We start from the raw sequence: 13,611 nt of genomic DNA on the forward strand, positions 1-13,611 counted from the left end.
CTATTATTAAAAATATATTATATATACTTTTAATTGAAGAAAATATATTAAAATGAAGGTAATAAATATGCAGATTATTTATAATTTGAACAATTTGCTTTCTAATTTGTATTCTGCTATTATATTGCATAGAAATAGAAGGGTGTGTTTCTGCACATCTTTTCCCAGCTCCACGTTCAGTGATGTCACATTGGTGGCTTGAAATTGGTCCTGTTGGGAATATTTGTATCTTGGAAATAGGCAAGTGCTACAAATCAGAGCTTGATTTATTACTGTTTTGTTGATTTCTTAAACATAAGGAAGTGATGGAAAAAATGTTAAAAAGGGAGGTTAATCTTTAAAATGTGTTGTGTTGTAGTTGTTGCACTGTGAATAGCACACAAAGTTGAAATATTTTTTCAGTCTTCAAAAACTATTATCCAATTCAGCAAAAGGCACTCACATCCTTGATGAACAAGCAAAGTTGCAACATACATCTTCACTGTTTACTTTCACCTTGCTCTTTAATCTAAGTGAAACTATCAGCTAACATTCATACTCAAGCTACGTGCAGAATGCTGATGGTAAAACATTTACTGTGCTGGTACCAGACCCACTGCTGAACACACTCACCTGAGCCTTGCTCCAGCCCTGTCCAGGCAAGGAAACAGAAGGTCACAGGACAGACAGTCCCTGCCCCAGATGCTACCCAAGTTCAGCAAGGAGGAATGGACCCTGCCTTCAACTCTGCAATCATTCCTGCCCCCGCTCCCTGCCCCCGGGCCACAGACGGCATTCCGTATCTACCATCAGCAAGAGAGGGGCCTTGAAGATAGGCACAGGAAGGGTTATTCGATATTCACTCTTCCCTTCCATGCTACTAAGCTACATTTGGTGTTCATAAATATAACTGAAAGGCACTACAAGATCTGGGTCATCAAAGAAACTCTGAAGCCAATTCAACATACATGGTCCTAATGATAAGGTAGCCTTAGAACAAGGGTTAAAACAAACAAATAAACAAACAAAACCTTTTTACTTAAGTTTGAACCTTTTCTTAATTGGTATTTTTGTGAAATTGTCTTCCTTATTATGCGATCCCCAAAACAACAAATACTTAAAAAAAAAAAAAAAAAAAGAATGACCATAACAATAAGAGGGGACAAAAGAATTCAAAGGACTGTAGGATCACAAAATGCTACATTTATCCACATTCATCAGAATATTATTTTATAAAGTGAATTTTCCAGATTATAGAAGGCTGCTCTTTAAGTCATTAACAGATGCTATTGCTTGCCACCAAATATCCATTCTCCTCTTCTTCCTTTAATAATAGAGCCCCAGAATTTTAGCTGATCACATGGTCAGCTGGCACTGCATTCTCCTGCCTCCACTGGAACTAAGTGTAGACAAATGACTAAGTTCTGGTCAATGGGATGTGAGTTTAAGGGGTGCATGCAACTTTGAGGGGTGGGCTCTTAAAGGCGAAAGTCATGCCCTCCACTACCCTCTTTGTTTCCATTCTGTTGGCTGGAATGTAGATGGAATAGTGAGAGCTGGAGCAGCCATTTTAGATTATGAGGTGGAAAGTATGTGTTAAGAATGGCAGAGCAAAAAAATAGAAGGAATCTGGGTCCTAGTACCCAGGGAGCTGCCATATCAGCTCTGGATAGTCTACCCAGCTTTAACGTGGGAGAGAAATTATCTTCTATCTTCCTTAAACCATTGTTATTTGGCCTTTGTTACAATACCTGAATTTGTATCCAGACTAATACAAGAATCAACATTTTAACTATTTGTTTTTAATATTTTAGGAACAATATTCTTTCTTGAAAATGTTTGCACTATTCTTAACCCATTAAACAGAGCAGGCAGAATATAATTTACTCTTTCTCAAATCTAGGAGGACAATTACTGTTCTGAGCAATAACACAAAGAGATGACTGAGGTGGAGAAGGCTGCAGGCCCCAGAGTAAATGGCCTTGGGCTGTGGGGCTTGGTTACCTCATGCCCAATTCCTGCGGTTCTTGTTACTCTCTCCTCACTATCAAACTATCAAGGATTAAATAAGAAAATATACATAAAGTCCTTCAGCACAGAGCCTCAAACATAGAAAGTACTCAATAAATGGTATACACCATTATTACTGTTACTATTATTATATAACCAAAGAACCCAGTTCAAACCCACTGCCATTGAGTTGATTCCAACTCAGAGTAGAGCTTCCCCATAGGGTTTCCAAGGCTGTAATCTTTACAGAAGCAGACTGCTACATCTTTCTCCCTCAGCGCTGCTGGTGGGTTGGAACCACTGACCTTTGGTTAGCAGACAAGTGCTTTGACCACTGTGCTACCAGGACTTCTTAATTTAGTGGAAACAAACGGGTATTTTAAAAACCTAGCACTTTACTCATTCTACCTAAAGCAGAGTGCCAACCTCAAAGGTTGTCAAATTCCACGTAAAGCTGGAAATTCCACTCTTTGAAGCTAGAATTTGTCCTTGGTATAGGCTCTCTTTCTTTATTTCAAAAGTGACCACCTCAGTAGACTTTTCAGTCATGAAATGTAAGGAAAATCTGCCTGATGATCTTGAGGAATCTCTGAACTAAAGACCTAAACCAATAGCAGATGCTTCAAACTGAGGTGTAAATGCTCTATTTGATCATGAGGAAGGCTATTTTCATGGCTTTCAGCTTGTGTCTCTTCACAGAAAATGTAATGTGAATGGGTTTTTGCTTCTTTTGACTGGGATGAGAAAGGACAATAAGGCCATAAATGTGGTGCTCTCCCAGGGGAGAATGTGGCCCAGTACTGTGGTTGCAGGCCTGGGACTAAGACAGAGGTGGGCAGAGAAGGGCCCCTGTGAAGGGTTGTAACCTGTGAACTCAAGAGCACTGACATCTGACTGCCAGTCTAACTGTATCTTTTCTACCTGTAATAATTCACTTATGTTATCCTCAAGGCTCAGAGAAGTGGTTAAATGTGACAACCTGTGTTAACTGTCCTTGGGTCTTAAAGAGCAAGGCTGTATCCACACTTAGACCAGACAGTTTCCCCGCTGTGGAGTGGTACAGAGATGACTGACAGAGGAGCTTGGGGCAGCACCAGGCAAGAAGTGACAAACATTAACCAGCATAGACCTGTGATACAGTCAGCACAGCCAGGTGTCCTCAGACTCTCCTAGGGAAGAACCTGCCCAAGATTCTAGAACTTATAATTTAATTATGATAATATTTTGGCTGCTAGCCAAAGGGTCAGCAGTTTGAATCCACCAGGCGCTCCTCAGAAACTCTATGGGCAGTTCTACTCTGTCCTATAGGGTCGTTATGAGTCGGACTCGACTCGATGGCACTGGGGTTTTGGGGGGTTGAATATTTTCATGTTCACATATAGTTATAATAATGATATTATTATTGGTATACTAAAGTTATATTTGGAACCCTGGTAGCACAGTGATTAAGAGCTCGGCTGCTAACCAAAAGGTCAGCAGTTCAAGTCCACCAGCCTCTCCTTGGAAGCTCTTTGGGGCAATTCTAATCTGCCCTATAGGGTTGCTATGAGTCAAAATCGACTCAATGGCAATGGGTTTTTAAAGTTATATTAGGAGTGATGGGTGATGCAAGTGGTTAAGTACTAGACTACTATCCAAAAGGCTGGCAGTTCAAACCTACTCAGAGGCACCTTTTAAGTGTCTCCTGCTTCTGGTGATCTGCTTCTGAAAGGTCACAGCCTTAAAAGCCCTACAGAGCATAGTTTGACTTTGTACACATGGGGTTGCCATGAGTCTGAATCCACTCAGCAGCAACTAACAACAACAAAGTCATATTGTTATTTTCTAATATTGATAATGTTACTATTATATTATCTCATTGTCCTATGTTAATATATTAGTATCATATAATTTTATAACAGAAATTACTGTTATCCTCTCAGGGTTCTGCTGTGTGTGTGATCTTCTCCCCCCATTATTACCTTCTTCAAAACTAAAGCTACTAAATTGCTATAACCAAGCTTGTATGAAAGGTAATATAGACTCTGATGGAGGATTTTGAAAGCATTTTCTTAGTAATAAAACACAAAAAAAAAAAAAAAAATTAAGGTTAGACCAGTAATACCTTACTTTGCACAGTCATGATTTTTTTTTTTTTTCTCAACTTCTGGCTCCCCACCTATGTCCTAGATAGTTAAACTTGCTAACTTAGTTGCCATTTTGGTAAATGGAACATTTCCTTGCTGGATTCTCGACGGTTAAAGCTCTTGCCATTAATGGTAACATGGAAATTCAGGTTCAAGGAGATTTTCACAATAAAACTGGGGAGACTTAATAGGTTGCCAACTTTATCTGCCAAGTAAGGACATTTTTAAATTACAAATCCCATCCGCATAAAATATTTAAGAAAACAAAGAACACTTTAACACAAAAAAAGTAGGAAGGAGATATTTCAGAGTAAAGGATAACCCTTTAAGTGGAGTCATCTTAGGTTTATGAGCATTTCCTAATTGTTCTTGCTTCTCTCACATCGAGGTGGGTGGGTGGACATGTCATGCAGACTGGTTTTGGGAACCACTCTTTTGGTTTGGTTTGGGAACCACTCTTCTAGGACACTAAGCCCACGGCCTGGGAGCAGACTAGTTTCAGGAGGAGTTTGGCATGTTCTTGGAAGCCTGGGATGGGCCAGCACTTAGGGAGGAGGCTCAAGGAAGAGCTATGGCCTGTGGGCCCCAGAAAAGAAATCCAGTGGGACAGAGAAAATAAGACCTGCTTACTCTGAGCAGGGCCAGAAGCATCAGCCAGCCAGTCTCAAAAAAGTTTTCTCCTGACCTGAGGTGTCCCTGAGTATTAAGAGCACTGAAAACTGCCCTTGTCAGGAGACAAGAAAATTGCAAAGTTGAGTTCATTCCATGGAGTGAATTTTAATTTTTCCTGGCCCCAGAAATGCTGTGTCTGGTGGTAATTTTCATTCTTGGGTCACAGCTCCCAGGGGAGTTGGAGAAAGGCCAAATAGCGGGAGAAGGTTTTGGTGTGTTTCTTCAGATTCTGGATTTGCTCCCTGAATCTCTAAAAGGAAGGGCTACCCTGCTCCAGCCTTCCAGATGCAATTCCCAGACACCAGCAACCATGTAGGTAGCTGAGTGGGTGAGGCCTGCTCTATGCCAGCTTCAGAGAGACACATTCCTGAAGCTGGTGTGCCCATGAGAAAAAGGAGGTTCTCTTTGTTAGAAACATAACCAGTGACTGAAGACTTTACCTCATGAGATGGCTGAGTAAAAGCTTCTTTTACTTAAACCAATGACCCCAAAATAACTTTGAGTAACCTTCCCCCCACTCAAAAAATTTTTTTTTCTTTTCCCAGCATTTGGAAGAACTATGGAGAGCCAAAGGGATAACGATTTAATTCATTACCAACTCTTCCGGAAGCTTTGTCTTTCAGCTGACCTGAAATAATTTCCATGCAATTTCCTAAATATATGGGAGTTAACTGCCAATTTGCATTTTGGTTTGAGTATTCAGATCTCAAATGGAAACATAAGCCCTTTCTCTCAAGGAAAACAAATGAAGGAAAACTTCTGAAGCTTATTTTCTAGTGCCTGGAAGGCCTCTGGAGAACAAGCTTAATATTCTTTCCTCTCTAGTAGCCTTTTCAAAAACATCTTGGAGAAGGACCTCTCCATCTGGTGTGGGTTGGTTTATGGGATTGAGGTTACATCAGAGGATCCATTCTCCACCCTACCTCCTCCAAATCATTGTTAATTCTTAAAGGATTTTAATTTTCCCTGATGTGCTTCCTTGTAGCCAAACTTGAGGTCAGCATCTTTTATAAGTGGGAAACTATGAATTAATATTCTGAATTTTCATTATGAGTCCGCTTATTGAGGCTAGGTTTGGGGAAACTCATCTATGACCTTTGACACTGGCCTACTTGCATTAATAATTTAAATGTCTGAGGAATATCATCTGCTTCTGCTAAAATAAATGACGAATGAGTTCTAGAAGGCAGTTTCCAGAGCCATCCTAATAAGAATAGTCAGGGAAAAGCTCAGCATCTGAAACACGAATTTGGATGCAAGGTTTAATAATGCGTATTTAGCTATGACCCTAAAATCTGCTTGCCTCACAACTTTCCCCATCTGGTGTAATTTGCTTTCTTCACTTGTAAAAGCGCACACAATAGCATTTATCATGTGCCATGTTGTAACAGTGAGGCCTCTTCACATGCTTCATTGAGAGAAACTTATTGTTCTTTCTGTCTTTACCAAGCTCCTGGCCTCTCATTACAGCTCCCAGTGGAGTCATGCTCAAGCTTCTGGGTCCCAGCGCAATACAACTTTGGAGAAAGGAGATGATAGAGCCGTACCTTGTACCCGGGTTTCCGCCCTCTTTTCTTTGGGGTCTTCACTGCTGGTAAGCAACCAGGTGAAGCAGAATAAAGGTTATGAACTGCCATCTTCATAGGTGCTGAGTGAAGTGGGGGTCGGCCTCGCTTCCTCCCAGGGATCCCTTGAGACTGCATTTCTGCTGGTGCCAGTCTTACGGAATGAGGTGACAGATGGCTCACAGGCAGAAGAGGTGCTAAGAATTAGTCCGGACACAAAGCAAAACAGAAACAGAAGTGTTTGTTTGGTTTGCAAGGCAAAAATGGATCTGGTTTGACCATTTTGGAGATGCCTACCACTTATTGGAGGGAAGACAAAATAAGAGTGAGCCAGGTACCGTTAGGAGCTTTTACAGTGCTGTTAGGCTCCCGGTGGGCAGTCTACAGATCCCCGGGTATAATTTCAAGGATAGGGAATTTCCACAGGGCTACAGTAAAGTAGTGAAGATGCTGGCTAGGGGGAGAAGACAATAGATTCCCAGCTCCAATCTTAACTGATACTGTCACCAGCAACAAGATCGCTTTATCTGTCTGTGTCTCAGTTTCCCCTGTTAGTTTGAACTGATACAATAATAATATTAAATAAACCCAACCATCCTCTTGTATTCACTTCTAATCCCTTTGGTGGGGTTATAAATAGTTACGACTTTTTTTTTCTTAAAAGCAATTTAACAGTACAAATCAATTGTATTAATGTTGGTGATATCCCTTAACCAAAATATGGGCAGAGATTTATATATAGGTATGTTCAATTTAACATTATTTAGAATTGCCAAAAAAAAAAAAAAAGTTTAACAATCAGTAAAGGGATAGTTAATATAGCTATAGAATAAAAACAGTCAACTACATAATGATGTTTTACATGCTCATTTAATGACATGAGGCTAAGTGAAAAAAGCATCATACAAATTGCATGTAAAAATGATCTCAGCTATGTAAACACTTACATGGATAAGAAAATGGAAGGAAATGTGCTAAAATTATAATAATGGCCAAGATGGTGGGAATATGGGCAATTGTTCACCATCCATAAATCCTTTCTCCCTAACAGATACCCCACATACTATAATATTTTTAGGATTAAAAACAGTAATAATAAGCTTCTCAGGCAAAATTGCCTAAACCTTTAAGCAAGGGGTAGTTGATTAACCCCAACCCATAGAACATAGTGATATTGTGAGCTCAGGAGTCAGATTTCTCATTCTCAGGAACAAATCAAGTGGGGCAGAACTTTTTACTCCACTTAGGGACAATGTCAGGTATTAAAATTAATTTCTGACAATTTTTAAATACCAGCAGGGAAACCAGCAGGGTTTTAGCAGAGCTTCCAAACTTAAGACAGACTAGAAAGAAAGGCCTGGCAATCTACTTCCAAAAATCAGCCAATGAAAACCTTAGGGATCACAACAGAACATTGTCACACTCACTAGCTTTGGACATATCATCAAGAGGATCAGTTGCTGAAGACGAACATCATGTTTGGTGAAGTAGAAGATTAGCTAGGGTAAGGGAGACCCTCAGTGAGATGGATTGGCACAACAGCTGCAGCAATGGACTCAAACATGCTGGCAGCAATCATGAGGATGGTGCAGGACCAAGCTACTCTTTGTTCTGTTGTATGCAAGGTCATCATTAGTCAGAATTGGAGTTGACTTGATGGTAGCTTGCTATCGATCTATCTGCCTATCTGTCTATCTATTGGAAACCCTGGTGGAGTAGCGATTAAGAGCTGCAGCTGCTAACCAAAAGGTTGGCAGTTAGAATCCACCAGGCAGTCCTTGTAAACCCTATGGGGCAGTTCTATTCTGTCCTATAGGGTCACTATGAGTTGGAATCAACTGGATGGCAAGAGGTTTGGTCGTGGTTTTTGGTATTCAGCTATCAAGAATAAGGAGCTTTTGCTCAAAAGATTGCAGAAGGAGTTGGGAAAGACGATAGGAGCAGTCCCTTCACCCTTTGCCCAGGCAGTTCTGCACGGACCAAATTCCTTGCTCAGGAAAGAAAATATCAAATAGTGGAAAATTGGGGCATCCTCTACAGATTTAAAGTCACTTTGTTAATTCTCTGAATATTAACAGTATTTTATGAATAATTTTGGTTGCCCTTTTTCTAACTTTTTCATATCTGGTAAATGGAATCTTAAAGTACAAATTTATTAGTTGAATGCATTATTATTTCAGGTAAATCGTTGTCAAACTGTTGATTATGTCAATTTTCCCTGTTTTTCTCTTTAAGAAAAGTACTTTATCTCATTGATTCTGAGATTAGTATTTTTTCACTTGTTACTATCTCTGAAATTAGTATGCATCTTATAGCACTGTAAGCTTGTCAGAGCTCCATAGACAGCGTTTTTTTCTTAGTGATACATAAAATAATTATGTGTGATACAAAGAATTACAAATTACAATGAATTTGATCTGTGAAACTTTAATTCATCAACATGTAAACCAAAAAAAATCCTTCTGTTTCAAGACTTAGTGTCTGTACTAGACAGTGCCAACAAATACCCTAAATATTCATTTTCAAAAAAGAGGCTACCGAAAAAATTTTAGAACCACTAAAACTTATTAAATAAGATTTTTGCCATGTAAAATTTGGCCTGGGTCTCATTTTGAACTATCGACATCAAAAGTTTCTGATTTTTCATTATTAGTTTATCATCTCAGATTTTGAAAACAAGGATTTTTCCTAGTTTAGGACAAGTTTCCGCACCTTTCTACTTTAACTCTACTGAGAAAACCAACAACATATCCATTAACATCAAGGTCAAAATTCAACCAAATAAAACCCATGACTAGAGAACACATTGAATGTCTTTCCTCTACAAAAATGGGAGTCTTCTCAAAGAGTAAATGGGCTGCATTCCTTCAGTGGTGGTTTGTCTACTTGTGTATAGGTATTGCAACCCTCTGCTAACTGAGATACTTCCTCACCAAACCCTTCTTATTGAACAGTTTTTGAAGAGTAAAGAACGAGTAACAAATAAGCACATCATCCTAAGGATTTTTATCCTTCAAAATTAAACTCAATGATCCAAAAATTTCTCAATATTTCAGAAAAATCATTTTTAAAAGTTTCTCTGTTGTACTGTGAGGAAAAGCCAGGACTTGTGCTGTATGCACTTTCCTCTTCCTTCCTTTTTGAAAGTGTAAGAAACCTCTCTAAGTAACTAAATCTGATTAACTAACTTCATGCTAATGAAGCAACAGCTCAGCTTCTAACTCTTGGGAATATTTGCATTTGGTTGGACCTCAAAAACCTTAAGGGAGAAAGGTTTGGAGATCTACATCCAAAAATTAGCCACTGAAAACCCTGTGGATCACAAGTGTCCAATCCCATTATGCACGGGGTCACCATAAGTCAGGGGCCAACTCAAGGGCAGCTAACAACGGCAACAAAAACCATACACAAAGAAATGAATCTTTATTGGTGGAATATTAGGTACCACAACAATTAGGGAGATATTTCAGAGATAGGAAGTCTTTCCACAGCCTTCTCAGTTCACCATGCCTCACTACATATTTCATTCATTAACCAGGAAGATGCTATTCCCCAATTTCTTGTCATAAATAAATACATTTTAAACTGAGAGTAAGAAGACATTAAGAATTTAAAAAGGTTATTTTAACCAAGAAGAATTTTCTGAATCTCACCTTGGAATGATTTCAAAGAATTGGGAGAAAGCACTTAGAAAGTGGTTCTTTCAAAAACAGACCCAGAAACTTCTGGAAAAGATGACAGCGAAAGTGCAGGTTCCCCAAAATATTCCTTTCCAAAACTAAGACATGGATAAACAAAATTAAAAGTAGCAGAGATTAATCCTGAATCTAAGGATGGGCTTCAATCTTGAAATGCAGTAGAAATAAAACAGATGGAACTTTTTCAAAGAGAACATAACTATGAAATTTAAATGAAGAAAATTTATCATGTTTAAAGGTCATATAGTTAAGGTCATAACTGACAGAAAGAGAAATAACTTAAAGATATATTACAAGACCATTTGCCAGAATGAAGAGGCTTTCTGTGTCTTAAGAGAGTTTCTTAGAGAATGAATAAAAATAAATCCTAGGGAAATTAATATACTTTGAAGGTAAAGGGAAAAAATCTACAAGCATTCACACAAAACGAGTAGGTCATTTACAATGGAAAAATAAAAAGGCTAGTTCCCTTCAGGAGTGTTAAGCCAGATGATAATGGAGTCACCATATTGGCCTTTTTGTCAGGAGTTTATAATTACCACACTTCTTCCCACCGCAGGGCCTTTTGCCTGTGGCTCCTTTTGCCTGGAATGTTCTTCTCCTTGCACCTGGTTTACTCCTCTCATTCCTCATTACTTACCTCAGGGAGGCATGACCCCACCTATCATTAGGATTTCCTAAACTCAGGGTTCCTCAGCTCCGACGCAAACCCATTGCAGGTGCGGCATCCACTGTGGAACTTGGACAAGAAGAGCAGATGCAAACATGAAGCTCATGTTGCCTGCAGTGCCTGTGAACTGGGAGTCTCCTGTCTTCTGCCAGCTTTTATGAAACCATGGCAGGCTAACTTGTTTGCTTGCAGGCAGGGTAAGATCTCAGGCCTGTCACAGTTCTTGACATAAATTTAACATGACGTATAAGGATTTATACGAAGAAAATAATGTTTATAAATTATAAGATGTGAATAAATAAAACGACTATTGGACAGATATTTTAAAAATATAACTCTAAAATAAGATGTTATTAAATAAGAAGACTTGTTACATTGTTGTTAGGTGCCATCGAGTCAGTTCCAACTCATAGCGACCCTATGCACAACAGGACAAAACACTGCCGAGTCCTGTGCCATCCTTAGAATCGTTGCTATGCTTGAGCTCATTATTGCAGCCACTGTGTCAATCCACCTTATTCAGGGTCTTCCTCTCTTCTGCTGACCCTGTACTTTGCCAAGTGTGATGTCCTTCTCCAAGGACTGATCCCTCCTGACAACGTATCCAAAGAATGCAAGATGCAGTCTCGCCACCCTTGCTTCTAAGGAGCATTCTGGTTGCACTTCTTCCAAGACAGATTTGTTCGTTCTTTTGGCAGTCCGTGGTATATTCAATATCCTTTGCCAACACCACATTTCAAATGCACCAATTCTTCTTCAGTCTTCCTTATTCACTGTCCACTGGCTGGCTTCCATGGCTGCTGACTGTGGATCCAAGTAAAATGAAATCCTTGACAACTTCAATCTTTTCTCCATTTATCATGATGTTGCTTACTGGTCCAGTTGTAAGGATTTTTGTTTTGTTTATGTTAAGCTGTAATCCATACCGAAGGCTGGGGTCTCTGATCTTCATTAGTAAGTACTTCAAATCCTCTTCACTTTCAGCAAGCAAGGTTGTGTCATCTGCATAACGCTGATTGTTAATGAGTCTTCCTCCAATCCTGATGCCCTGTTCTTCTTCATGTAGTCCAGCTTCTCAGATTATTTGCTCAGCATACAGATTGAATAGATATGCTGAAAGGATACAACCCTGACACACACCTTACCTGACTTTAAACCAATCAGTATTCCCTTGTCTTGTCTGAACAACTGCCTCTTGATTTATGTAAAGGATCCTCATGAATACAATTAAGTGTTCTGGAATTCCCATTCTTCGCAATGTTATCCATAATTTGTCATGATCCACACAGTCAAATGCCTTTGCATAGTCAATAAAACATAGGTAAACAGGTAGGGGCCAAGACGGCTGACTAGGTAGATGCTACCTCAGATCCCTCTTGCAACAAAGACTCGGAAAAACAAGTGAATCGATCACATACATGACAATCTACGAACCCTGACCAACAAACACAGATTTAAAGAGTTGACCTGAGTGACAGAGACTGAGAACAAACAACCACAGGGAAGCAGCAACTGTTTTCGGAGCCTGGAGCCAGCATCCCAGTCAGAAAACCTTTGTGCCGGGCTTTGGACCGGGCACAGGAGAGTAGAGCACAGCATCCTGAGACAGCGCAAACACGGGGCGCAGCCCCAGCCCCATGAACCGACCTCGAGGGGGGGCCCAGCCAGTGCACGCAGGCAGCGCAGCGACGCAGCTGACAGGAGGAGAAGTCACCAGGAGGAAGCAAATGGTTTTGGAGCTGGGAGTGCAGAGTCCCTGCTGGGGAACCTTGGCGCTGGGCTTTGGACTGGGAGCCGAGGACACCACAAGCACGGGACGTGGGCTTGACCCTCGGGGGCAATCTCTACCCAGCCAGCACACACAGTCGAGGACGTGCCCCTCGGGAATCTCAGATAAAACAGTCATCCCAACCAAGATAAGTAACTTTGTCTATATTCCGGGGCGCTACTCTCTCCTATTTATCTGAAAACTCCCCGCCCCTTCCCAGGCGGCTTCATTAACATTGGAATTTCCTGGGCCAGAAAGTAAACTGCTCTGCGGTTTTTCTTTCTTTTGTTTTGTTTTTGTCTTTTCCTAACCCATTCTCCTGGCCTGAGAGAAGCAACTACAAAAAACACAGGGACCAAAAATCCTTCCCTAATTGGACTAAAACCACAGAACCAGCTCCAGCCAAGCATATGTCATCCACAGTCTCGGGCTTTCATCCCTACTGGGAACAAGATGGCTATTATAATGCAAAAGCATTTCTGATAGGGATCTGACTGCAATTGTTTTAGCGGATTTACTGGAAAGACAAGTTTCCCAGGTCTGATATCTCTGCGTATTCAGCAGAGCCCTCACTGACCCACAACAGGGAACTGAGGGCTGAAGCTCCCCCCCAGACCACTTAGCCTCCTGCCTTAGGGGTCTAAGGAGGGTGACACCTACCAATCTGTAGAGGTACTTGCATTGGGGGCCTAAGGTACAGCTGCAGAGCCCACCCACCAAGGTGCTTTAGGAATAGAGACACACCTACCTCACTGACACTTGGGGGAAGCCTGTCAGCATCCTGCCCCCCTGGAGTGTGAGCCCCAGCTGCTACTAGAATCTGATGCACACAACTATCACCACTACTTCTCGAGGTGGATAAGTGACAGTCTGCATCACACACTTGATGACCCAAAATCAGATTCTACTCAAGAATAGTGAACGGACTCAGGCTTATATATCTGGTAACAGCCCAAACCAGCTGGTAATAGGACATAAGTGAGTCAAGGGCTACAAGAATCAAGACAGTGCAATCTAGTAGCCCATCTATGTATATTGAAAGAAAACAAAACAAGATAAGACTCAGTGAGCAAATATAGAATAAATCACTACAATATCTTAGTGATGGCTCGGAGACAGCAGT

The 13,611-nt window shown here is 40.6% G+C and overlaps 1 protein-coding gene across 11 annotated transcripts in view; it reads right to left on the minus strand.

Moving 5' to 3' along the window:
- SCML4 (Scm polycomb group protein like 4) overlaps positions 1–13,611 on the minus strand; it is a 153,970-nt gene that overhangs the window by 65,402 nt on the left and 74,957 nt on the right. For 7 of the 11 annotated variants that reach the window (XR_010322550.1, XR_010322551.1, XM_023543052.2 and 4 more), the window contains one exon: positions 6,335–6,549. The exons of the other annotated variants lie outside the window; for them this stretch is intronic. Coding sequence is in view for 5 of the 7 variants with exons in the window: in XM_023543052.2 (XP_023398820.2) it covers positions 6,335–6,549 (215 nt within the window). In the remaining 2 variants the exon portion in view is untranslated. The remainder of the gene's footprint in view (positions 1–6,334; positions 6,550–13,611) is intronic. 11 annotated transcript variants of the gene reach the window in all.

The sequence above is a fragment of the Loxodonta africana genome, chromosome 1, assembly GCF_030014295.1.
Source record: "Loxodonta africana isolate mLoxAfr1 chromosome 1, mLoxAfr1.hap2, whole genome shotgun sequence".
NCBI lineage: Eukaryota > Metazoa > Chordata > Mammalia > Proboscidea > Elephantidae > Loxodonta > Loxodonta africana.